At 41.3% G+C, this 26,472-nt stretch overlaps 1 protein-coding gene across 1 annotated transcript; it reads right to left on the bottom strand.

Moving 5' to 3' along the window:
* Positions 1 to 16,683: 16,683 nt before the first annotated feature.
* On the bottom strand, positions 16,684 to 20,029 carry LOC140581007 (uncharacterized). The gene is made up of 4 exons (XM_072702761.1): positions 19,900 to 20,029; positions 19,018 to 19,491; positions 18,504 to 18,602; positions 16,684 to 17,575 (listed from the first exon to the last, which is right to left on the bottom strand). Exons 1-4 carry the CDS (start codon positions 19,931 to 19,933, stop codon positions 17,556 to 17,558), a joined length of 627 nt encoding a protein of 208 aa, XP_072558862.1. The 5' UTR covers positions 19,934 to 20,029; the 3' UTR covers positions 16,684 to 17,555.
* Between the last annotated feature and the right edge of the window lie 6,443 nt (positions 20,030 to 26,472).

The following is a 26,472-nucleotide window of genomic DNA, read 5'->3' as shown; positions in this document are numbered from 1 at the left end:
AGGAAAATGAATGCTGACTATAACCCCAGGAACACCATCCCTACACTCAAAACACAGAGGTGGAAGCATTATGCTTTCGGGGTGTATTTATGCCAAGGATACAGGATGGCTGCACTGCATTAAAGGAAATGTACCATAAAATCTTGGATGAAAACCTCCTTCCTTCAGCCAGGACATTGAAAATGCATTGTGGGTGGGTCTTCCAGCAAGACAATGACCTTAAGCATACAGCCAAGGCAACAAAGGAGTGGTTCAAGAAGAAGCACATTAAGGTAATGGAGTGCCCTAGCTAGTCTCCGGACCTTAATCCTATAGAAAACCTATCAAGGGAACTCAAGCTATGTGTATCCGAATGTTAGCTTAAAAATAACAAAGATTTGGAAGAGATTTGCAAAGAGGAGTCGATAAAAATTCATGCTGAGCTGTGTGCAAATCTGGTGATTAACTACAAGAAATGTCTGACAGCTGTGCTTGCCAACAATGGATACTCCACCAAGTACTTAAGCATGTGTTCTAAGGGATCAACAGAATCAAATAATTATTTTCCTCACTGTACTTTTTACCACAGTGCCCAACATTCACTAACCCTACAACACCCCTCTCTGGTACAATAGCACCATTGCATCTTTAGGCTGTGTCAGTGTTATATGGGTAAAAGGAGTGATTACCAGCAAGACTTAAAAATTCCTAACAAAGATTTGCTGTTGAACCTTTGAGCATAGATTTTCACTGAAATTATTTCAATGAATGTCCAGCAGTAAGGACTATGTGAGAGGTATGGTGCTGTAAGGTGTGCCATTCACTCTGTGGCTGTGATTGCAGGCTCACCAGTTCAAATCCTGACACCAGTGATAGTATCTCTTAATTAATAGAGTTAGGATAACCTTTTTGCACCTTACGCTGGTGCAAAGTCTGGTTTTTCCACTGTTAAAATAGCAAAATGGATTTGGACACGCCCATAAATGTTACTAGCGTTTTACGCTTTGCGTTAGATCTGGGGTGTCAAACATATGGCTCATGGACCGGAACCGGCGAAATTAAAGTTCTGATCCGACCCGCGAGGCATTGGGTGCATTCAACTTGGGCTTAAGTCTGTCTGCAGCTGATGTGACATGGAGCGAGACCTGCCAGCGGCTGCAGGGGTGGAGTGTAAACTGACTGCCAGAAGGGTGTAGATAAATCTATAGAAATATCACCTGCATGCACATTAATTCTTTTACAATAACCAACTCCAAACTGCTAGCAGTGAAAAAAAAACTATTGTGTATAGTGGCCCTGTGTAAAAAGAAAAAATATGAAATACATTTACTTCAAGGATTCAAAGTCTTTATTGTCATGTACAGAGTACAATGCAATTCTTACTTGAATGCCTTCTTCACAGTGGTTTGTGCTGCCACTTCACAGTGAGAAGGTCGTGGGATTAATCCCCGGGTTGAACGGCATTTGGGCCTTTCTGTGTGGATTTTGTATGCTCTCCCCATGTTCGTGTGGGTTTCCACCGGGGGCTCCGGTTTCCTCCCACAGTCCAAAAGCATGTTCTATAGGTTGATTGACAACTCTAAACTGGGCACTAGTGAATGACTGTGAGTGTGTGTGCCCTGCGGTGTGTTGGTTGACTGTGCATCTCCTTAACACTCACATTATATGAAATCCCACTGGAAGTCCATCAGTTTCCTCATGAACGTGCAAACATGGATTAAGGACAGTTTCTTCTGCACCACCTTACCAGTTCGCTTGCTGGTGACTTTTTCTTGGTGAGCCTCCGATCCACGTTCTGGGTTAATGTCAATAAAGCATCTACACATTGACAAAACAAGCAAAGGTAGACATTTCTACATGATGACCCGTGGCCTTCAATGCAACACAACACACTTATCAATGTATGAAGTGATATAAATGACCACAGTATCCTGGTACTGTAGGTTAAAATTGTAAAAGCTGGAGAACAGTGTAGCAAGACCCATAGTGAATGACTCAGTCACTACATGGCCCTCTATAGACACCATCTAGCGATTTGTCTCTTCCACTGGAAGTGAAATGAAAATTCAGAGTAATATAATATTGTCCTTGACCAAGCATGTGACTAAAATCGATCCATTTAAATCAAAAATAATATTAATGTTATATATACATTCATACCTAGGGTAGTCATTCGAGGAGTATCAGGCAACGTCAGAGACCCTTCAATATCAGCTACAGATGGGGCTACCTAATAAAATCACCCCATTTTGTTTAAAATATCAATACATGTGATTTTAAATATTAACCCACATTGCAATATTCCAATCAGTTACAAAGACAGACAAAGTTATGTAACTGTTTATATTCTTTACACGTACATCTGCCTGTAGTAGAAGAGCATCAGGTCTGCTCTTTTAAGTGAGCCATCAGTATCTGCAGAACATAGGGAGGTGCCACACTGGTGTTGTTTCTCATCAGAACAGCTTTAACTGCTTCAGACTCTGCTCTTGTATTGTCGCATCCTGTTCATTTAATTCTGTGCCTGTGATAACAGATACTGTACATCCCTTATGCACTCTTGACAAACGTGAAGTGAATGAAGATATAACTGTAAAAGGTTTAAAAACACGATATGGAATATTATTTAGCACTATACAACGTAGAATATACTCATTATGATATTATTAAAAAGCATGCCAAATACTGTATCCATGTTGTAATCATTACAATGTAATCAATATAATGTAATCAACACAATGTAATCAATTGAGCATGTATTTGCACCTTTTGTTAACCTAAGAGAGTTTCTGTTAGCTACTTTATGTTAGCCCTAAATGTATGAATATCCACCATTATTAGTGTTATACCTTATCACTATGTTGAAGGACAGATATAATATCAACCCTCTAATTAGACAATGTGCAACAGGCTGAAGCTGCCAAGGTTTGCTACTGAAGGAAGGGATTCACCTGAGTTCACCAGAAGTACACGGCTGAGCATTTTTAAAAAACCAAGTGGAGATGGTTGCTCCACCATTATGTTTGGTCGAGGGACCAAACAATAAAAGAAATGACTGACAAACTTATCACCTAGGGGTGTGGATTAAGGGAAAAAGCAATGATTGTGAATGATTGAAGGAATGATGATGCTCAAGTGACGAGATGTTGTTAAATGATAAGTACTTGTATAAAAATTGGTGTAAGACAGTATTGGACACACTTGTAAGTGCACTGAAAAAAATGACTTGTAGGATTTACTTAATAAAATCCTCGTAACAATTTGCACTAGTACTTCTAAGTAGATTTTACTGCTGTAAAATGAAGTAAAACTCACATGCCAGTATCAATGTAAATTTACTTAGTAAATGAACATAACATTTATGAAGATAATAAGTAAATGTTACATAATTATATTTAAGTAGCAAGTTTTATTTACTTAAATTAATTAAGTAAAATCAATTAAAAATCAAGTTTATAGAGAAGAACATTGCTATAAAAATATTAAGTAAATCTTACTTAAACTAATATAATAAATATTACTTACTGCTATTATATAAATAAATATTTTTTATTATGTTTTCACTATTGGACTCTTTCAGTTACTTAATCGTATTAAGTTAAATTACTCAATATAATTATGAAAATCTTGCAAATTCTATCCTGATAAATGTTACCAAATTAATGATTTTTTTTCTCTGCATTGAATACAATTTTATATCAGACCACACAACTAAAATGCATTACAATTAAACTGTTTATTGTCAAACATTATCAACACAGTTATCACAAATCAGTATAAAACATTTCAAACTAAAACATACAAACACACTCTCACTCTCTCTCTCACACACGTGTATTAACAATGCAAAAAAGTATTTCAACATTTCAAAAAAACAGCTCAAATATCCCTGGGGAGCACAGCTCTTATTTTAAACAAATAAAACATCTCTCTGACAAAAGCAACCGGCACGATTCAAACCACAAATTTTCAACACACAGTATGTCACTCTCACACACACTCACACACACAGACACACAGAGAAATTAAGTATTTAATAATTAAAAAAAAAAAACTTCTTAAATTTCTCTGAGGACTAAAACCCTTTACACAAAATGTCAACAGCCAGAATCAAAACCTTAAAACTCTGTTACAGCACAACTACAACATTTAGACATTCCTGCAATTTAACATTTAAACCATCTTACAAACAGGAAAATAGTTTTCAAAGTCAACAATTAGATATTTAACTTCTAAGAGAGCAATTTCAACTTTAATGCTTGCACTTTTGGGGACATCTTGATAGCATCTAATTCCAGAAATAGTTTCTGAAATACCTCAAAAGTGTAGCGCAGTTTTGGGGGGTATGCAAGGTTGAGGCCATAAATGAGCCCCATAAGCAGCATGCAAGCTTTCGCAGTACTGCCACATCCGGACATCATCTCTTTGCCTTCAAGAAGGATGGACACATCCACTGGCTCCTCTCCATCAGCACCATGGACGACCAGGATCTTGAGGACGTGTTGAGTGGCATCACTGCGGCTGTCCTCCTGATCATTTAACAAAGATCAGCTTACATTAAATTGAGTGAAGTCTATTTACAGTGAACCAGCATTAGTAAAACATTTGTTGCAAGATGTCTGCACTCCACAGTATCCTCTGAGTGACAGTTGCTTTAATATTTCTCTCAGCCTCTGCTGTGAGCAGTCAAAGCCTCCATACTTTACAGTGGCAGAAAACCCTATGACCTTGTAACCCCAGAGCAGGTTTATTTTTTGTCATTATGCTTGTGAATCATTGACAAATCTCTCTTTAGTTTGTTCTTTCAGATGATATATTTTGTTGGCTTTTCCATTGTCTTATTTGGTTGAGCAGAATACTTCCATCCCCTCATCTTCTTTCCATTCTTATTTAAGAAGCAACTTGCTTTATTTATAATACATTAAGTTTTGAAATTTTATCATAAAACAATTAAATTATGATTTACCAGGCAATCTTCAAGAAGTTCCTCCTCTTTCTCCCCAAGGTACACGATGAGGCTACGGATAACAGCTTCACGTCTCATCTCAAGTCTTTGGTTCTGTGAACAAATTCTGATGTCAACACTAAACAACTACTTACATGCAATGAACAGTCAATTGAGAGCAGACATGCGCAAAGAGCAGTGATTTCTGCACATGAAAAGCTTAAGTTACAGAGTGCAAGGGCTTGTGCTATGCATGTGGACATACCGCATTTAAAGCATGAATCTTTGCGCTCTATAGCTTCTCTGCCCCTACACACGTCATCTTTTCAAACATGGCTCTTGCTCCATATGTGTTTGAGAGACACACAACAGCTCCTTCTCTGTTCATAAAAATATAAACAGCCAAATTCTGAACAAACTCACCTGGCTCAGTTTGTCCAGGAACGGCCTCAGCTTGGTCCCCATGACACCTCCCTTGGCCTTCATCAGGGCAGTAAATTTTGGTGTGTAGTGGTCAAGTTTATACATGAACCTCTGCTCCAGGGAAATTGTTGTTATTCTTCTAAATTCCTCCTTGACCTGAATTGACAAAAGATTCAAAAGTACAAAATTAAGAACCTGGGGCCTCATGTATAAACGGTGCTTACGCACAAAAATGTTGCGCACGCCCGTTTCCACGCTCACGTCGAGATGTATAAAAACTAAACTTGCCGTACCGCCACGCACATTCTTACGGCAACCCTAGACAAGGCGTACGCAAGTTTCTGCTCGATTTGGCAAAATGGAGGCACCTACTGGCAAAAGAGTGCTACTGCAGTTTCACTGTGTCACACTCGCATTCATGACGCGGTCTGCATGAAATACACCGAAATTAATTGGCCATCGGTCACCTGATCGTAATCAATCTGTGACAATAAAACGGTGCAGGGAAAGACAAAAAATATTCCAACCATGGCTGCTCTTGCATTGTTAGAGGACATTGCAAATGGAAGAGTCAGAAGACGTATTCAGGGATCACAGTGATTTCTTGGCTCATGATGATGACTGGTTACTAAGTCGATTCAGATTTCCAAGAGCTATCCTCTTGGAGCTGTGTGCTGAACTGGAGCCAGCTTTACGGAGGAAGACTGCAAGAAATTGCGCGTTACCGGTACCTGTACAAGTTCTCTCCACCCTCGGATTTTTAGCCACAGGTGCTTTTCAGCGTGAACTTGCGGACCGATCAGGCATTTCTCAGTCATCACTGAGTCGTGCCATGCCAGCTGTATGGGATGGCATAATCCTATGGGGCGCCGTTTGTAAAGTTACGAAACATTTTTGTACTTGCCACTTTTTCAACATTTAGTGCAATTTTCTGACATTTAGCTAGAAGTCAATGGTGTTGTGGATCATCATATTTTTTGCTGTGCAGATTATTTGCACAATTGTTCATCATATGTAAATATAAATGGTATGTCTATATATAAATATTAAATGTAAATGTCAAATATAAATGTTAAATGTAAACGTAAATATAAAAGTTAAATGTAAATATAAATGTTAAATATAAAAGTTAAATGTAAATATAAATGTTAAATATAAATGTTAACTTATATCTAAATGTTAAATGTAAAAGTTAAATGTAAATATAAATCTAAATGTTAAATGTAAAAGTTCAATGCAAATATAAATCTAAATGTTAAATGTAAATGTTAAATATAAATCTAAATGTTAAATGTAAATGTAAATGTAAATCTAAATGTTAAATGTAAATGTTAAATGTAAATGTTAAATGTTAAATATAAATGTTAAATGTAGACTCTAAATGTTGAGAACATATGCAAATTCGCCACGCCCATCTGCATAGAAATGGGCGGTAACGACGAAATTAGCCCGCTAAGTGGTTGCAGGTTAGGGGCGATTGAGGACAATATGGCGAATTCGGCTCACTTAGATGCTATAGAACGCTGCATTACATGGCGTTGCTTCACAGCTGGGAGCAACATCATCTGCACTTTCCACTGTAACATCGATAAATTATGAATGTTTAATGGGCCGAGAAGGGGATCAGTAGTATCGTATAAATTGGCCTTAAATATTTCCCGCCATGCTTTAGCTGATGGCGGCAGTTCGTAAGATGCTGCTGCTGAACATTTTGTTCGGAAATGGCAAGAAATAGCTTGCAAAACGGCAGGTCCAATCGCGAGGACCGTAATCCATTGAGATTATCGTCACTGCTACGCGTCGCTCGTTCGCATGTCGGTAAATACGCGTAGCAGTGACGATAATCTCAATGGATTACGGTCCTCGCGATTGGACCTGCCGTTTGCAAGCGAACCACTTAGCGAGCTAATTCGTCGTTACCGCCCATTTCGATGCAGATGGGCGTGGCGAATTTGCATATGTTCTCAACATTTAGAGTCTACATTTAACATTTATATTTAACATTTACATTTAACATTTAGATATGTAAACGTAAATATAAAAGTTAAATGTAAATATAAATGTTAAATATAAATGTTAAATGTTAACTTATATCTAAATGTTAAATGTAAAAGTTAAATGTAAATATAAATCTAAATGTTAAATGTAAAAGTTCAATGCAAATATAAATCTAAATGTTAAATATAAATGTTAACATATCTAAATGTTAAATGTAAATGTAAATCTATATGTTAAATGTAAATGTTAAATATAAATCTAAATGTTAAATATAAATGTTAACATATCTAAATGTTAAATGTAAATGTAAATCTAAATGTTAAATGTAAATGTTAAATGTTAAATATAAATGTTAAATGTAGACTCTAAATGTTGAGAACATATGCAAATTCGCCACGCCCATCTGCATAGAAATGGGCGGTAACGACGAAATTAGCCCGCTAAGTGGTTGCAGGTTAGGGGCGATTGAGGACAATATGGCGAATTCGGCTCACTTAGATGCTATAGAACGCTGCATTACATGGCGTTGCTTCACAGCTGGGAGCAACATCATCTGCACTTTCCACTGTAACATCGATAAATTATGAATGTTTAATGGGCCGAGAAGGGGATCAGTAGTATCGTATAAATTGGCCTTAAATATTTCCCGCCATGCTTTAGCTGATGGCGGCAGTTCGTAAGATGCTGCTGCTGAACATTTTGTTCGGAAATGGCAAGAAATAGCTTGCAAAACGGCAGGTCCAATCGCGAGGACCGTAATCCATTGAGATTATCGTCACTGCTACGCGTCGCTCGTTCGCATGTCGGTAAATACGCGTAGCAGTGACGATAATCTCAATGGATTACGGTCCTCGCGATTGGACCTGCCGTTTGCAAGCGAACCACTTAGCGAGCTAATTCGTCGTTACCGCCCATTTCTATGCAGATGGGCGTGGCGAATTTGCATATGTTCTCAACATTTAGAGTCTACATTTAACATTTACATTTAGATATGTAAACGTAAATATAAAACTTAAATGTAAATATAAATGTTAAATGTTAACTTATATCTAAATGTTAAATGTAAAAGTTAAATGTAAATATAAATCTAAATGTTAAATGTAAAAGTTCAATGCAAATATAAATCTAAATGTTAAATATAAATGTTAACATATCTAAATGTTAAATGTAAATGTAAATCTATATGTTAAATGTAAATGTTAAATGTTAAATATAAATGTTAAATGTAGACTAAATGTTGAGAACATATGCAAATTCGCCACGCCCATCTGCATAGAAATGGGCGGTAACGACGAAATTAGCCCGCTAAGTGGTTGCAGGTTAGGGGTGATTGAGGACAATATGGCAAATTCGGCTCACTTAGATGCTATAGAACGCTGCATTACATGGCGTTGCTTCACAGCCGGGAGCAACATCATCTGCATTTTCCACTGTAACATCGATAAATTATGAATGTTTAATGGGCTGAGAAGGGGATCAGTAGTATCGTATAAATTGGCCTTAAATATTTCCCGCCATGCTTTAGCTGATGGTGGCAGTTCGTAAGATGCTGCTGCTGAACATTTTGTTCGGAAATGGCAAGAAATAGCTTGCAAAACGGCAGGTCCAATCGCGAGGACCGTAATCCATTGAGATTATCGTCACTGCTACGCGTCGCTCGTTCGCATGTCGGTAAATACGCGTAGCAGTGACGATAATCTCAATGGATTACGGCAGGGCTGTAGTACTCGAGTCCGGTCTTGGACTCGAGTCCGGTCTCAAGACCGTTTTTTTATGGTCTCGGACTCGCTGGTATTTGGACTCGGACTTGTCTCGGTCTCGGCCACTGGTCTTGCCAAATATGGCTTTTGGTCTCGACCGAGTCCAGGTGTCTTTATTATGTTCCCAGTAAGCACACATTTTAAACTTTTTTTCATTTTAATTTTTTCATTTCACCCGCCCGAATTTAATTAAAATATTATTTTTCGTCACGTCATCTGCCCGAACGACCCATCACTACCAATAACCAATCACAAAAACAAAAAAACAAAACAAAAAAAGTAATAACCAATCACACACTAGATTATATTTGCGCGGCACGCTCTGCATCTGCGTGCCCTGCTAACGTTAATTTCCATTGATTCACACACACTCTAACAAACAAAAATGTCCACCAATTCTGCCATTATCAAGTTTGCTTATAGAAATCACCAGGAATTTATCAGCGCTGCATTTAAAAAGCAACACAGGGCAGACTGCAAATTCTGCAAAGCAACAATTTCGGAAACCTGTGGGACAACGTCAAACTTCGTCAGACACCTGCAGAGGAATCATACATCGCGGTAAGTTAACTGCAGAGCTGGAGTTGCTAAGCCTTGACTATGTGTTAATGTTAACATTAGCTAACATAGCAGAAGATAAAGGTAATGTTCTTGGACATAAATTTATAATGATTTACGTCTGGTATTACTGGTTTCATGAGGTAAAAAAATGTTAATGTTAACTAGCGCAAACTAAGATTCACGTTTAACTAGCATATTCAACCCGACCCCCAAAAAAATGAAGTATAGGCTATATTTGTGTTGCCATTTGAAAGCTGTATATAGCAATTACATGGTAATTTACAACTTATGTCAGGCATATTTTCTGTCAGCAGTATTTCTCTTCTGTAACATAACAGACATTTTTGAATATGTCCAGTCAGAAAAAAACTATACTGTACTTGTTTGAGACAGACTTAAACACAAAAAGGGCTTTCCCTTCATGTCAGTGTCTGTACACAGCTTTGAATGCCATTTCAGTTTCATAGAACATTTAATAAACAAAGAAAGCCATTTATTAGGCTAATAGTTTGACAATCCAGACACAACTTTATTTAGTTTTTCTCAGTATATGGAGTGGACATTAATGAATGATTGGGAATACAGATTTCACTTCTCTTTAAATAAAGCTTATTATCTGCCTGTTATTCAGTTCCAACACTTATAGATGCTTTTGTATTTCCATCTCCAGTCTGCAGGAGTATTGGCAAGGACTTCAACAGGGGGATTCACAGCCAATGATTGATGATGCATTTCAGCAGCGACCATTGCAAGTTCAAGTTTACAATGCTTCTTCATCAAGGCAGCAGGCTATCAACCAAGCGATCATCCATGACCTTATCATTGGCTGCTGTCTACCTATATCAATCGTGGAAAATGAACATTTCAGACATTTTTTACACACCATGGATGAAAGGTACACCCCAATCTCCAGAACAACGATAACCAGCAAACAGATACCTCAACTAGTGATGAGAGTGAAAGAGTGCATCAAGTCCAGTCTGGTAGATCAGAAATCAATCTCTGTAACTGCTGATATATGGTCAGACCGCACAATGAGATCTTACCTGGGAGTCACAGCTCATGTTCTCAACTCTTCGACCAGTGGGTACACTCTGAACGCCTACCTGCTGGACTGCAGGAGATTCAAAGGGCGTCACAGCTCTGAAAACATTTCAGCTGCATTTGATGAAATACTAGATGACTACAATATCAGTGATAAGGTAGATTTTATCATCACTGATAATGCAGCTAACATGAAGAAGGCTTTTAAAGTCATTATGGCAGACCACTCAGATGACAGTGAGGATGAGGAGGACATGGTTGGGGAACAGTTAGATACGGACTTTCTTCTTGGTTCCCGTCAACGGCTATCCTGCTTTGCCCACAGTCTTCAACTGGTTATCGGGGATGGGATGAAAGAAGTAAAAGTGATGTCTCGGGCAATCTCAAAAATGGCCAAACTTGCCAGTCTGCTGCACAGTAGCACTGTATTTAAGGATCGATTTGAGGCTGTTTTTGGAAGTGGTAAAAGCATTCCAGTCTCAAATGTCACAAGGTGGAATTCGCAATTCAGACAAATACAAGCAGTCATCGAATTAGATCATACTGCACTAACTCAGATGTGCTCAGTTGACTTAGAGAATGTTGTCCTCAGCTCACATGAATGGGCCCAGTGTAGAGAACTTACACAAATTCTTGGACCGTTTGCTGAGGCCACTGAATTGACCGAGGGTGACAAAATTGTTACCATCAGCATGGTTGTCCCTACTGTCCTCGAGCTACATTCTCATTTAACAGAAATGGATAGTGAAAAGAGACTCTGTAGGCCACTGACCAGGGCCCTCAAAGCCTCACTTAAAAGAAGATTTGCCGGCATCTTTGTTGGATTACGAATGGCAGAAGATCATGGCCTTGATTTGCCATTTGGCCATGATATATACATGCTGGGAGCGATGCTGGACCCCCAGTTCGGGATGAACTGGGTTGAGATGGATGTCAGAACCAGTGGCAGTGCTACCACCATACAAAATACTAAGAAGGAACTGCAGAAGTCACTAACAGGTATTTATTTCAAATGCCCCCCTTTAAAGTGCAGTGTATTTGCAAGGATATTGAAGTGGAAGAAGTGAGTTATATTTATTTCTGTTTTCTTTTTTTCCAGACAGCTTGATCACTCAGGCTAAGAAAGTGGACCTGGACATCTGTGAGGAACCCACAGAACCAACCCAGGATTCTCCCCCAAACGCCAAGATTCCACGGCTCCTGGCAAAATATAAAACTCACAAAAAGAACAATTCCACCCATGGATATCATCCAAGTGTCAACAGTGAGGTAAATACATACCTGGAGGATATTCAGAGCTGTCCGGCAGAGCAGGATGCCCTTGTATTTTGGTTAAAAAACAAGGACAAATACCGTCATTTGCATGCCCTAGCTGTCAAAGTGCTTTCTGTACCTGCTTCTTCAGCACCAGTTGAAAGAGTGTTCAGTGCTGGAGGGCTCATTATGAGGCCCCATAGAGCCAGTTTAGGAGCGGAAATGCTCTCCTCCCTTATATTTCTCAAGTGTAACAAAATACTTTTGTAAAACTGAATAGTTTTACTTACCTCACCTGCAGACAGAATGCTACACTCTAAAAGTCGATAATTTACTCAGATTTGTTTTTCTTGTTATAGTTCATGTTAAAAAAGCTTTTGAAGAATACACCGTTGTACAAATGCTTGTACTGTTAAGTTTACTGTGAAAAAATTATTCTTATGAATTTCTTAAACACCTGATGAATTTATTTTAAAATTCTGCAGTTTGTCCTCAAATAAAAAGAACATATGTTAAATTACACTGTGTTCATTGTTGTTTAACCCCCTGGGGCCTGAGGCCTTTTTTCCACTTTCGAGGTAGTCTGACATGCCTTGACATTTTAAAATATTTCACCTATCTAAAAAACATTTATCCCAAAGTGATACATTTGCTTTTATTCAGCACAAACTCAGCACCAATAATTTGAGACCTCTTAGAATGTTATTATTCTATTTTTTGTTAAAATCAACTTTAAACATATACTTTTCAAAAACCTATTTTCAGACATGCTGAGAAATTGTAAAAAATCACATTATAGACATTTCTAGGTAAGACTTTTGAGCTCTGAAGCTTATAGACACAGGGGTTGGCTACACATAGGTGAAAGTGACATTCTGAAATTTTATGTAGTTTGATTACTAAAGTGTTAGAACTTTGGAGTGACACTCTTTTTCTCAAAGTCAGTGGTCTTCACAATGAATATTGATGAGATAGGTGTCCTCACACCTGTAGTAGTTTGCATACTGTCAATGGCCCATCAGTCTGGAATGTCACTGCACCCCACACCCATCACTTTGGAAAGGCAGTTTGAAACGCAAGAAAAGTAGCAACAATAAAATCCCTTTCACAGTTTATTGATAGATGGAATGAAAAATGAAAAACTGTGACTATATAAATATAGAAAGCGATAAATATGATGCAGTGACTATTATTGACGCTCTGGGGACGAGGGCATCATCGACCGCGTATCTCTCTCGTGTATTTCAGTTTATATCTCGCTGAAATCATTATGTAGAATCATAAAAAAAAACACTGACTAAATCCGTTATCTGTCTTCTTTTCAAAACTTCCATTGTCAGAAGTATTAAAGTTTTTAAAATTAGGTTAAATAGGCAAAAAAGCAAATCGTGTCACCTTTCTTGGTTTTACTTGCGTCGGGAGCGTTTAGGACCGCTCTCAGCGGAAGATCGCTATTCACGTTCTAAATACGCTGCGTTTGAATCGGCGACCACGTGATTACAGGCACACAGGCTTAGCCCACTGAGCTATGAACACAGGTATGAGCTTCGCTGCTGAAAGTGGCAACACTGGCGCAAAGCTTCAGCGGCAGAGACGTATCCGTGTGCTATATTGTAGCCGATCAGTGTAAACACTACCCAGACATGTGCTCTTGTTTATTTCGGTCACAATGGGCGTATTCACATATTTCTTTACCCAATACTAACTGTCGGATTATCATGTTATTATCATGCGAATAGCGCGATTTGCAAGTGGGTGGGCGATCAGAGCCGCTTCGAGACGCAGACGCTTAAGTCAGTCACTCTTGTTCTTTCAATTCGTATCACGAAGCTGTAAAAATATATTTAGTTTCTACCTATATATATTTGAAAAGTAGACCGTCCAAGGTTTCTGAGAGTATTTTTAAAATGTGTATATGACAAAAACTCGCGGAGTTATTTAAACGGTTTTGCGGAATTTCTGTCAGATCCCGCCGGCGGGATCGCCGGTCCCAAGGGGTTAACCAAACTTGAATGTCTTTCCTAACCCAGGTCCAAATAACAATATAATACAATACAATATTTTTTTCAGGGAAGGCATAAACCAACCATATATATATACCAACCACAATATAGCTTCACTGCAGATGTACAGTAGTGTAGAAAAGAAGTGACCAGTATTACAGAGTGTACCCCCTCTGTAATACTGGTCACTTCTTTTCTACACTACTGTACATCTGCAGTGAAGCTATATTGTAATTTAGTTGCTTAAATGCTCAGTACTAGTACCTAGCATTGGTAATAGTAGTGGGTTGGTGTTTGTATATCAGTTCTAACACTGCTATTATGAGGTATCACCATATGTCATCATTCTGTTTTCTTTAGATTAATAGATTATATGATATAAAGGGGAATGTCTATACTTAAAAATCATGGGTGTTGTGACACTGTTTTTGCTTTTAGATCAACAAATAATAACCCAAAATGATTGTCTTGATGATATCATGCATAAGACTTTTTTTTCCTGTCCTGGACTCGGTCTTGACTCGGACTCAAACTTTTTTGAACTCGGTCTTGTCTTGGACTCAAACCTCTTTGGACTCGGTCTTGACTTGGACTCGACTAGTCCTGGTCTTGGACTTGTCTTGGACTCGACAAAGGTGGTCTTGACTACAGCCCTAGATTACGGTCCTCGCGATTGGACCTGCCGTTTGCAAGCGAACCACTTAGCGAGCTAATTCGTCGTTACCGCCCATTTCTATGCAGATGGGCGTGGCGAATTTGCATATGTTCTCAACATTTAGAGTCTACATTTAACATTTATATTTAACATTTAACATTTACATTTAACATTTAGATTTACATTTACATTTAGATATGTTAGCATTTATATTTAACATTTATATTTATATTTAACATTTACATTTAACATTTAGATTTATATTTACATTTAACTTTTACATTTAACATTTAGATTTATATTTACATTTAACTTTTACATTTAACATTTAGATATAAGTTAACATTTAACATTTATATTTAACATTTATATTTACATTTAACTTTAATATTTACGTTTACATTTAACATTTATATTTGACATTTACATTTAATATTTATATATACACATACCATTTATATTTACATATGATGAACAATTGTGCAAATAATCTACACAGCAAAAAATATGATGATCCACAACACCATTGACTTCTAGCTAAATGTCAGAAAATTGCACTAAATGTTGAAAAAGTGGCAAGTACAAAAATGTTTCGTAATTTTACAAACAGCGCCCCATATAATCCGCTTGTCATCGAGATATATAAATTTTCCCTACACTGGGTGAACAGGCAAACATTAAAGCGCAATTCGCAGCGATGTCCGGTTTTCCAAATTTAGTCGAATTATCGACTGCACGCACATTGCTATAAAGTCACCTTCAGAGAACGAATTTACTTATGCTTATGTAAATAGAAAGCACTTTCACTTTATTAATGTACTCTATTAATGCACTGGGGGCACCTCTTGTACTATTGTCTGTAAGAATAAACAAAGAGAATAAACTAAAGTAACACCATAAACATATTCATAAACATGCAAGTAATTCAAACATGTATGGTACGAGAAAAACTCACCCGCGCTGACATCGGCGTCCCCCTCATTCGATAAAAGTGTGTCCCCAATCATCGCAGCAACTAGTTGCTCAAAGGGTGTGATACCGGGAATTCCGCAACCTCCGCCTCTGCTTTTAAGACTCTTACGGCCGCTCGTTTTTTCACGTCGATTTTAATGTCCGACCACTTCTTTTTAATTTTGGCCACCGTGCCCTTTTCAGAACCAACACTCTTAACTGACTGCCACGCTGTGCCACTCCGTCAACTTTCGTTTATTGCTGATGCCACTTATACCACCAAATAATATCACTTTTCTTTTCTCGATTTCTGTTAACATGACCTCCACTTCGCACTCACTGAAATACTTCTTTTTCCCACGTGGTTTATTCATTGTTGTTTAAGAAAAACATAGAACAAAGCGGGCATTTATACAGATTTACATATGCAAATATTCATAATTATGGGCGGGTCGGGGGGGTGGCTGTGGGCTCGTTCATGTACGTTAAATTTCACGCTCATTGGGATTTATAAAGGGAATGTGCGTAGATCTGTGCTTACGCACAGTTTTATGCATCTGGATTTTTTCTTGCTTACGCACATTCCTAGTTTTGTCCGTACGCCTTGTTTTAGTGTGAATTCTACGCTCGTCGTTATACATGAGGCCCCAGGTCACATACACACTCATCACTTTCTCTCTCACACACACTCGCAGTCTCTCTCTCACGCACAACATTAGGAACCAGGCCAAATAGTCTGATGCGAAGTAAAGGAAGGGTCAATTCTACATAAAGGTGCATGTACCTGTACAATGCTCAGCTTAAAAAAGAGTAATTTGGTCTACAGTTGTAACTGGGAAAGAAGTACATTTCCAGTATACATTATATAACAGTAGTTCATAATATATCATTCTAAAATCTAATTATTGTTACTGGCCTAGACAACTTTAAGAATTAAAAAATGTGTTTACCTCAGCTTCACAAAAAAAAAGCAGGCCATCTCTGTTTGAAGTCTTCGGCTCTTGGACTACCACTCACAACCTCAAGCCTTTGATAGGAGAACGTTTTGGCCATTTTTTCTTGAATTACCCTAGTGTTGTTCTTCTTCTTTACCTCTTTAAGAAGCTCCTGTCTCTCCATCTCCAGTGTGTCGCTAGTTTCACCACTTTGATGTGGTGGAAGATAGTTGACCTCTGCTTTCTTTGGTCTCTTGCAGTTTTTTGCAGGATTTCTCTCACCAGGAGATTTCCTTTTCAAGGAGTTAATATCAAGTTCAGGACAAGGTACTCCACGCCTTCTCATTTTAGAACGGTAATTAGCCATCTTCCATTTAAGACGCTGCTGCCATCCATACGTGCCTGAAAATGAAGTTGCAGGCTCCCTTAAGCATGGATGCTTTTTTAAAAGAGCTTCTACGACTGCCTCAATCTGAGGACTAGAGGGATAGGCAGTATAGCGGAATATTGTTTCAGCTAGTATTTCAAGTATGTCAGAGTTCAAGCTTGGATTATGGAGGAGTGAGCCATCACTTTCATAAGCCCTATTTCCTTCGTGAAGGGGCATTTCAACATTAAATGAAAAGTTGGGTATCACAAAATTAGCAGGCCATGGGTCTGTTCGATACTCTGGGGACTTCTGTAAAATGTTGGTGTCAGATGAACCAAGTGAGGAACTGTCACCCTGGCAAGACTGATCCAGTGACACTGGAGACAAGGAAGATGCAGCATCCTGGATGGGAGTTAATGTAAGAATAACAGAAGGTTCTGTTTTTACCAGTTTGATTGTGTCTTTGTCCTTAACCTCATCAGTTGAAATTAGAGTGAAGAATTGATTATCAAAATCTTTGTCCATGTACATAACAGTATAATTTCCCTGGAGTTGAAAATGATCTTTTGCAGCCGCCAAAAGCTCGTCTACAGTGTTAGGGAATCCATCTGGAAGGGTTAACTTGTGAACCTTAGTCTCTTCCATGATAACTCGTAGCTGGATAGGTGACGACATTATCAGTTTTTGGCAAAACGACCTGCAAGAAAAAACAAACAAAAAAAAACATACAAAGATGAGAAAACATATTTCAAAAGTACAGTTGGGTTTTGTAGGCCTGGGTGATAAATTGATAATGGAATGATAAGACATAGTCAATACAACATTGATGAACTAGTCAGGATTAGATCCTTATTATACTAAAAAATGCATATTTGATAAATATAAAAAATGTAACATATTATAAATAAAATACATAAATGTATTGCTTATTTTGAGTCCATTTGTATAATGTTCCCAGCACATTTGTCATATTCAACTTATGACAGAAAAGATATATAAAAACCAAAATTAATCTTTAGATCTCACACTGGAGTAAAAAGAAACGTTTACCGTTGTCAGAAAGTGATTTTAATTATATTGTTATATCGATATCCAATTATATGGAAAAAAAAAAATGTTTTAAGATTTTTTTCCATATTACTCAGCCATAGGTTTGCAGCTCAACTTCACCTACTTCCAAGGTGCGAGAATAAAAAGATAAAAATTCTAAAGAGGTTAAAACTCCAGCAATACATGTAGTATATTCAACAATTTTATTTTTTTTTTAATCAGTGCTTTTCATCTTGTGGTTTCCAGTAGGTAATTAAGAAACATATTACAAGCATCATTTAAATAATGTAGAGCCAGATACCGATCTAACAATATAGTTGTGTTATACTGTATGTAGCAAGCACTGGTGGAGTTTTGACCTCTTCAAACAAATGCATGCTCTTGTCAGGTGGAGAGGGGAACAGACGGACACGGATCCAGGGATGCAGGGAATTAACCGGTTTATTGAAGGAACAGCGGCGACGCTGCGGGCGGGGCTGGGGATCCCGAGGCGGCGCTCAGGGGAGGGGAATGGCTGACGGAACTTGTAGTCGGCAGGCGAGAATCGTAATCGGTAGACGGGCGAGGGTCGGTACCAGGAAGAGCTGTCCAACACTGAAGCACAGGCACGAAGGGGAACGATGACGAGGAAGGCGGAGGACGTCGGAACTGGAGGATCAGGTATGACGAGGACACTGAGGAGGGAAGGCAGACAGGTGAGGCACAGACAAAGGTAAGACAGGCAGATCCGGGAGGGTAGGGTAGACGGCAGACAAGTAAATTGCTTGGTATGGCTGGTAATCATCGGCTCAATACTTCGCGATGTTCTTCTGTTCCTTAGGTTCTTTTATCCTGCGATCTGATTAGCGTTAATCGGCGTCACTTGCGGGATTCCGCCCCTCAGGGGCGTGACATTACCCCCCCCCTGACGGCCGCCTCCTGGAGGCCGATGTCTCCGCCGCGGTCTACCCCTAGGACGGGGGGCCGGCTTATCAGGATGGGTGCGATGAAAGTCTAGGACCCGGTCGGGGTCGCGAAGAGCCGCGGCCGGGATCCAGCTGTTCTCATCCGGAGCGTCGTCCTCCCATTCCACCAGGTATTGTAGCTTACCCTGTCGACGACGGGAGTTAAGGATGGTCCGGATCTTGGTAGATGGTCCTTCGTCAGCCACCGATGGGGGTAGGTCGTCCGGCGTATCCGGGGAAGCCGACACGGTACCGTGCTTCACGGGTTTCAACAAGGACACATGAAACGTGGGGTTTATTCGATAAACACGGGGTAATTCCAGCTTCATGGTGACAGGTCCCAACCTCTTCAGGATACGAAATGGACCAATGTAACGGGCGGTCAGCTTCTTACACCCGGGTATACGCAGATTTCTGGTGGACAACCATACTTGTTGTCCCGCCCGATACGGGAACCCACGTCGCCGATGACGGTCTGCTTGTTTCTTGTGGAGTTCTCCCTGTCGACGTAGTGAGCGTTGCACCAGCCGCCAGGCTCGTCGGCAGTCTTGGTACCACGCTTCCACGTGTGGGACGGGTCCTGACGGTGAATCCCACGGGAATAGAGGTGGCTGGAATCCTAAGACGCACTGAAAAGGGGTTAATGCGGTGACGGGGTTGATTCGTGAGTTCAGGGAATACTCGACCCAAACCAGGTGAGTGGCCCAATCGGCAGGCTTTCTCCGACATAACAGGCGTAAGGCTTTAGACACCTCTTGGTTCGTCCGTTCGGCCAAACCGTTGGACTGCGGGTGGTAAGCCGTGGTGAGGCTCAGGGAGACCCGCAGCTTAGTCGTCAATTCTTTAAACACTCTGGAGGCAAATTGAGGTCCCCGGTCGGACACGATATTCTCGGGTATACCGGTAAAGCGGAACAACTCATGTATTAAGATGTCTGCTAATTCCATGGACGTGGGGAGTCTCGGTAGGGCGACCAGTCGGCACATTTTGGAAAACCTATCCACAATAGTCAGGACGGTCGTCTTACCTATGGATCGTGGAAGGTCCGTGATGAAATCCATGCAGATATGGGACCAGGGCCGCGACGGTACGGGTAGAGGGTGGAGCAACCCTGCGGGACTTAACGGAGACGACTTACACCTAGCACACTCCTCACATTGTTCTACGTACCTCTGTACATCACGTTGCCAGTTCGGCCACCAGTACCTTTTCTCTAGTTTTAGCTGAGTGGCGCGTACGCCCGGATGCCCAGTACCGACCTGAGCATGCACCCACTGTATCACCTCTCGTCTTCGTGGTGCCGGCACGTAGAGTTTGTCCAGTGGACAGGCGGATGGCGTGGAGCAGTGTTCATTCTCAGTTCGTATATTCCCTTCCAAGTCCCAAGTAATCGAGGAGATAAAACAGGATGGGTCGAGAATGGGATGACTCCGTTCCTCATTCCCTGGGGAATCAAACTGTCGAGACAAAGCATCAGCTTTTATGTTTTTCTCCCCAGGCAGGTAACTCACCCTAAAAGCAAAACGAGAGAACCACTGTGCCCATCTGGCTTGACGTGAGGTGAGTCGTTTGGCCGACTGGAGGTACTCCAAATTACGGTGATCTGTCAGCACCACGAAGGGGTGCCGTGCCCCCTCCAGCTAATGACGCCATTCTTCTAGGGCTCGTTTGATGGCTAGAAGCTCCCTATCCCCCACGCTGTAATTACGTTCGGCCGGAGTCAGCTTCCTAGAATAATAAGCACAGGGGTGACGGCGTCCTGTTTCAGGGTGACGTTGAATCAATACCGCTCCTACCCCTGCCTCCGAGGCGTCTACTTCGATTTCGAAGGGGAGCTCGGGCTGCGGTTGTTGCAGCACAGGGGCCATACAAAAGGCATGTTTTAGCTTTTCAAACGCTCGTTCCGCTGCGGGGCTCCATGGCAAGCGGTACGGCTTTCCCTGGGTGAGAGAAGTAAGAGGGGCAGCGATTTGACTGAAATTTCGGATAAAGCGTCGGTAGAAGTTGGCAAACCCTAGGAATCGTTGCAGCTGCTTCAGTGTCCGGGGACGAGGCCACTCTTGAATAGCGGTGGTCTTCTGCACATTCATAGCCACCGCTCCTGGTTGGATTACATAACCCAGGAACTTTAACTGTGTCCGGTGGAATTCGCATTTCTCACCTTTTACGTACAAGGAATGCTCTCGCAACCGCTGTAAAACTTGTTTCACGTGACGTACATGCTCCTGTTCGGAAGAAGAGTAGATCAAAATGTCATCGATATATACGATTACAAATCGATGTATCATATCCTGCAGTACCTGATTCATGAACGATTGAAAGATCGACGGGCTGTTCGCTAAACCGTAAGGCATCACTCGGTATTCGTATTGTCCCCTACTGGTGATAAACGATGTCTTCCATTCATCACCTTTCCGGATGCGTATTAAATTGTATGCACTTCGCAGGTCTAACTTTGTGAAGATTACTGCCTGCCGCAAATGCTCTAGAGCTGTCGGAATCAAGGGAAGCGGTTCTCTCCGTTTAATGGTTACATTATTCAAGGCACGATAATCAACGACCGGTCGAAGCCCCCCATCCTTCTTCTTCACGAAGAAGAATCCAGCGGTAACAGGTGAGGTCGATGGACGGATAATACCTTGCCGTAATCCCTCAGTGATGTATGCCTCTAGAGAGTCCTCCTCCTGAACCGAAAGGGGATAGAGCCGACCCCGAGGTAGAAGTGCTCCGTCGTGCAGGTTAACGGCACAGTCGCATTCCCGATGTGGTGGTAAGGTAAAGGCTCTCTCTTTACTAAAGACGTCTGCGAACTCTCGATACTCCGGCGGGATAACCCCCTGGTTTGACGGGTCGGGGCTTTCTACTGCAGTAGCTTTACATGGGATCGATAAACATTTGTTAGTACATTTACTAGACCATGCCAGGATCTCACCAGTCTCCCAGTCGATGTGGGGATTATGTTGGCGCAACCAGGGGAGTCCTAGGATTAAGAGATCTCTTGTTTTAGGCAATACCAGGACCTCCAGGCTCTCCAGGTGCAACGCCCCCACACGCATCCCGAGTGGGACAGTCCGGTAGCGGATGACGCCGTCGGCCATCCGTTCACCTGTTACTCCCTGGATGGTAAGTGGTTGTGCTAAAGGTTGAAGAGGGAGATTCATACGGCGCACCAACTGCACGTTAATGAAATTACCTGCAGCCCCGCTGTCCAACAGGGCCGACACCAACTGCCTCTGACCACCCCACTCCAGGATTACGGGCACCGTAAGCATGGAAGCGGGTCGCGACGGCACAGAGGACACACCTACCGGAAGTAGAGACATCTCTCGGCCAGGACGGTTGGGGCAGGAGGGGATGGTATGCCCTGCCTCACCGCAGTACAGGCACAGCCCCTCTTGGATCCGTCGACGTCTCTCGGTCAGAGTAAGAGGGGCCCTGCCCACTTGCATGGGTTCGGGAGACTCGATGGCTGGAAGCGCCAAATGACGCGGTGATTCCATTCGGGAACGACGCCGTCGGCGGTCCCGTACTACATTGTCTATTCTCACCGCCTGTCGGACCAGGTCGTCGAAGCAGGGAGCCTCTCCCTTATGGGCCAGTTCGTCCTGCAGGTCGGGATTAAGAGCTCGCAGGAATATAGTTTGGAGGCAGTCATCGGGCCACCGGAGGTTAGCGGCTATGGTTCTGAACTCTAGGGAAAAGTCGGCCACGGATCGACTCCCCTGTTTACAATCCAGGAGCCTGAAGCCTGGTCTTCGGCCCACCGCTGGATGGTCGAAAACCTCCATTAAGGCTCGATGGAAATCACGACCGGAGTTCAACAATGGGCTGTCGTCGGCCCACAAGGCGGTGGCCCACTCACGCGCTCTTCCGGTCAATAAGGAGATGGTGAAACGAACCTCTGCCCCGGGATTGCGGAACTCATCCGGATGTTCCTCCACGTATATTCCGCACTGCATCAAGAAGCCCTTGCAGTGGTCCGGATTCCCATCGTACTTATCTGGCAAGGCGATGGGTGGACGATCAGTGGGACGAGGAGGAGAGTCAGGTAAGGGCACTTGGGAGGCATGCGATGCCAGGAGTCGTTCCATTGCTGTTACGCGGGTCTCTAGATTCCCTGCTGGATCCATCTGTAAGGCGAAGTATTCTGTCAGGTGGAGAGGGGAACAGACGGACACGGATCCAGGGATGCAGGGAATTAACCGGTTTATTGAAGGAACAGCGGCGACGCTGCGGGCGGGGCTGGGGATCCCGAGGCGGCGCTCAGGGGAGGGGAATGGCTGACGGAACTTGTAGTCGGCAGGCGAGAATCGTAATCGGTAGACGGGCGAGGGTCGGTACCAGGAAGAGCTGTCCAACACTGAAGCACAGGCACGAAGGGGAACGATGACGAGGAAGGCGGAGGACGTCGGAACTGGAGGATCAGGTATGACGAGGACACTGAGGAGGGAAGGCAGACAGGTGAGGCACAGACAAAGGTAAGACAGGCAGATCCGGGAGGGTAGGGTAGACGGCAGACAAGTAAATTGCTTGGTATGGCTGGTAATCATCGGCTCAATACTTCGCGATGTTCTTCTGTTCCTTAGGTTCTTTTATCCTGCGATCTGATTAGCGTTAATCGGCGTCACTTGCGGGGTTCCGCCCCTCAGGGGCGTGACAGCTCTAGACAGATCAGAAAAAATATGCAATTTTTTAAAGTTCAAATCTGGAATAAAAAACACAAATAGAATCTGACAAGATGTTACACAATATGGAGCACATCATAAAAATACATTACCTAGTTTGACATGAAGATGTGGTGTTTCAGAGAAACCATTCGTGCACCCTCCAGTGTATAGGTAGCCAGTGGATACAAGTCAGTGAGTTGTGACTGCTCAATTACTTTGACTAGGCTTGTGGACTCCAGCTTGAAACATCTTAAATGCTCACAGTACCATGCACCATGCAATTTTACTACAAATACCAAGCTGTCGTGAACAATAATGATTTGTACTATTTCGGCAAAGTCGGGCAACCCACCAGTACAGCCATATACTAACATCATGCCAGTACTGTAACTGGTGCCCTGAAATTCTGCCTTCTTTGTCAACTGAACAGCTGTCTCCTCAGGAAATTTCTGTGAAAAAAAATCCTGTATGTTCTCATTTACAACATCTAATGGAACTCTTGAAATCTTCGATACAGAGACTGCAGGTTTTTTTACATTTGAACCATGGAGGTGGTATGTTATCATGGACTGGTGTTTTTTTGCCATTGACTGCAAAATGTTACGATAGCAGCCAGTCTGTCTCACTATCTTCTTAAAGAAGCGGTGCTTGGCTTCAAACCTCATTGTCCATAAGGACACTAGTGGGCCAAATGCTTTAATGAGCTGTGGGTAATGTTCTATAAAATGGTGTTTTGGAATCAATTTCTCTGCTGGAAAAACACTGCAAAATCTATATCTATGCTCAGCAATCAGGCTATCTAGGTATCCAATACTTTCATCTGTAAGGACAGGACACATTATCAATTCAACTACATCTTTTAGTGTCATCAACAATTGCCACGCCTGTTCGCCTTCTGGAACTTTGGGGCCCACCATAAGTGGAAGCAGCCTCAGTAGGCACCAATTTTCATGTGCGTTACCACCAATGGTTTTACGAGAGGCAAAGGTTGGTGGTATAGCTTGGGGATAATTTGTCTTGTCTTTCCACTTATACGGGAAAGATTTAATGATTCCATTAAGCTCTTCAAGACAGAAATATTTTTTCTTTATCAAGATATCTAAACACAATGCCAATTCTACAGGTACAATACCCTCAAGTAAATCATGAAGCACATCAGGCGGGTAACCTGTGGTGACATGAAAATGACTTAATCTTTGAGTAATTGCACAATGCCTTTTAACTCCATGGCTAGGTGTCTTACTAGCCAATGCTGCTTCAACATCCAACTGGTGTAGCTGTTTTGTTCTACCAGGGAACGCTCCTGACCTGACCTCAAGTTCCTGAAACTGGGATCGCTCTCCCATGCAAAATCGGCAAACATACAACCCACTGAAACTTTCAACAAACCCCCCAACTGAATGGGCACCAAGGTTATCAGCAATCACAGAAAATACAGTGCCTTTAATAAATTTTCCTAAATAAGGCACAAAAATACCATCCTCTTCAAGGCTTTTCAAATCAGTTAATAATGGCCCGAGAACTTGAGGGTAGCCAAATTTTTTAACATCATCTGCCTTGCATAAAACAGCTAAGTATATTGATGACAAAGTGGACCTTAATACTGATGGCACATCAGCCAACACCCAGTAGACAGCTGTTACCTTGTGCTTCTTGCGAGAGGTTCCTAAGGGATTACAAATTTCAAAATCATCAGAGTAGAGAAGAAGTGAAAGTCTAAACTCCGTAGACAGAAATTTGTTTTCCTTGAAGTGGGAACCATCACGAAAACTGGTATACTGACTTGAAGAACCACAATGGCTGGCAGTCAAAGCTTTCAATTGAATATCATTATTTGTTAAAATTTGTGACAAGGATTGCAAAATTGGTACATATTGGAATGTCTTTCCCTCTTTTGCATCAAGTATATATTCTACTGATTCAACAACACAGAAATGTTCCTTTAAGTATCTGTTTCTTTGGTATGCTGTACCAAAAGGACCTTCTTCACTTAAGGCTGCATTAAGAGGATTTAACTGGCAAATGTTGTTTACCAAATCTGTGATCACCAATTCTTCAACAGTACAGTTATGATTTACTAAGGTGTTATAGACAATGTTTCTGATAACAGGTGCAGATGCTGAACATGTGATAAACTGAAGCTCCTCTACAATCTCATCTATACATCTACTAGGCACGTTGAAGATGCAGTCTAATTTAAGCAATAAGGAGCCAATTTGATCAACTATGATTTTACCCAAATCCTCACCCTCTTTGACAAGTGTTTCAAAAGAAGTAGCTTCACTTTCATCTACCAACCAACTACTATCTTCTGTTGCCTGACTTGAACATATCTGAATTACAGTATGTTTAAAATCCTCAATACAGTGAGGATTGTGCTTTCTACTTTTGTGTGATGCAAAATTTGAATATACATTAGTACTGTAGTCACAATCTTTAAAAACACAAGGAACAGTTTCATACTTTTTCAGATGAGCTCCAAGGTGTTCAAAATATTGCCTCTCTGTGTGAAAACTACACGAATTACATACATGACATGAAAAGGAAACAATCTGCCCTGTCTGTTCAGTCTGTGTATGATCTCTAGACAAATGGGTGCGAAGTGCACCCCAACTTTTAAATGAACAAGGACAGTCTGTGTACAAACAGGGTAGTGACCGCCCTTGACCAGCATGTAAATGTTTCAATCTATAATGCCTTAATAGCTCTAAATGCTTTGAAGTCCTAAAATTGCAATTTTTGCATGGCCATATCATTTTAATATGAGGCCTACTGTTTCTCCCTGATGACACCTGCCTTGAAACCTGTCCTCCCTAGACCTCAACTGTCCTGTCCAATGAGTAAGGCCACCCTGTAAATGAAAAACAATTTGTGATATTAAAACCACAAAACATTTAATCACAATTATATGCTATGTTATGCAGTTAAGAATA

Source organism: Paramormyrops kingsleyae, chromosome 19, assembly GCF_048594095.1.
Source record: "Paramormyrops kingsleyae isolate MSU_618 chromosome 19, PKINGS_0.4, whole genome shotgun sequence".
Classification (NCBI taxonomy): Eukaryota; Metazoa; Chordata; class Actinopteri; order Osteoglossiformes; family Mormyridae; genus Paramormyrops; species Paramormyrops kingsleyae.
This window is presented reverse-complemented; position numbering and strand designations above follow the sequence as displayed.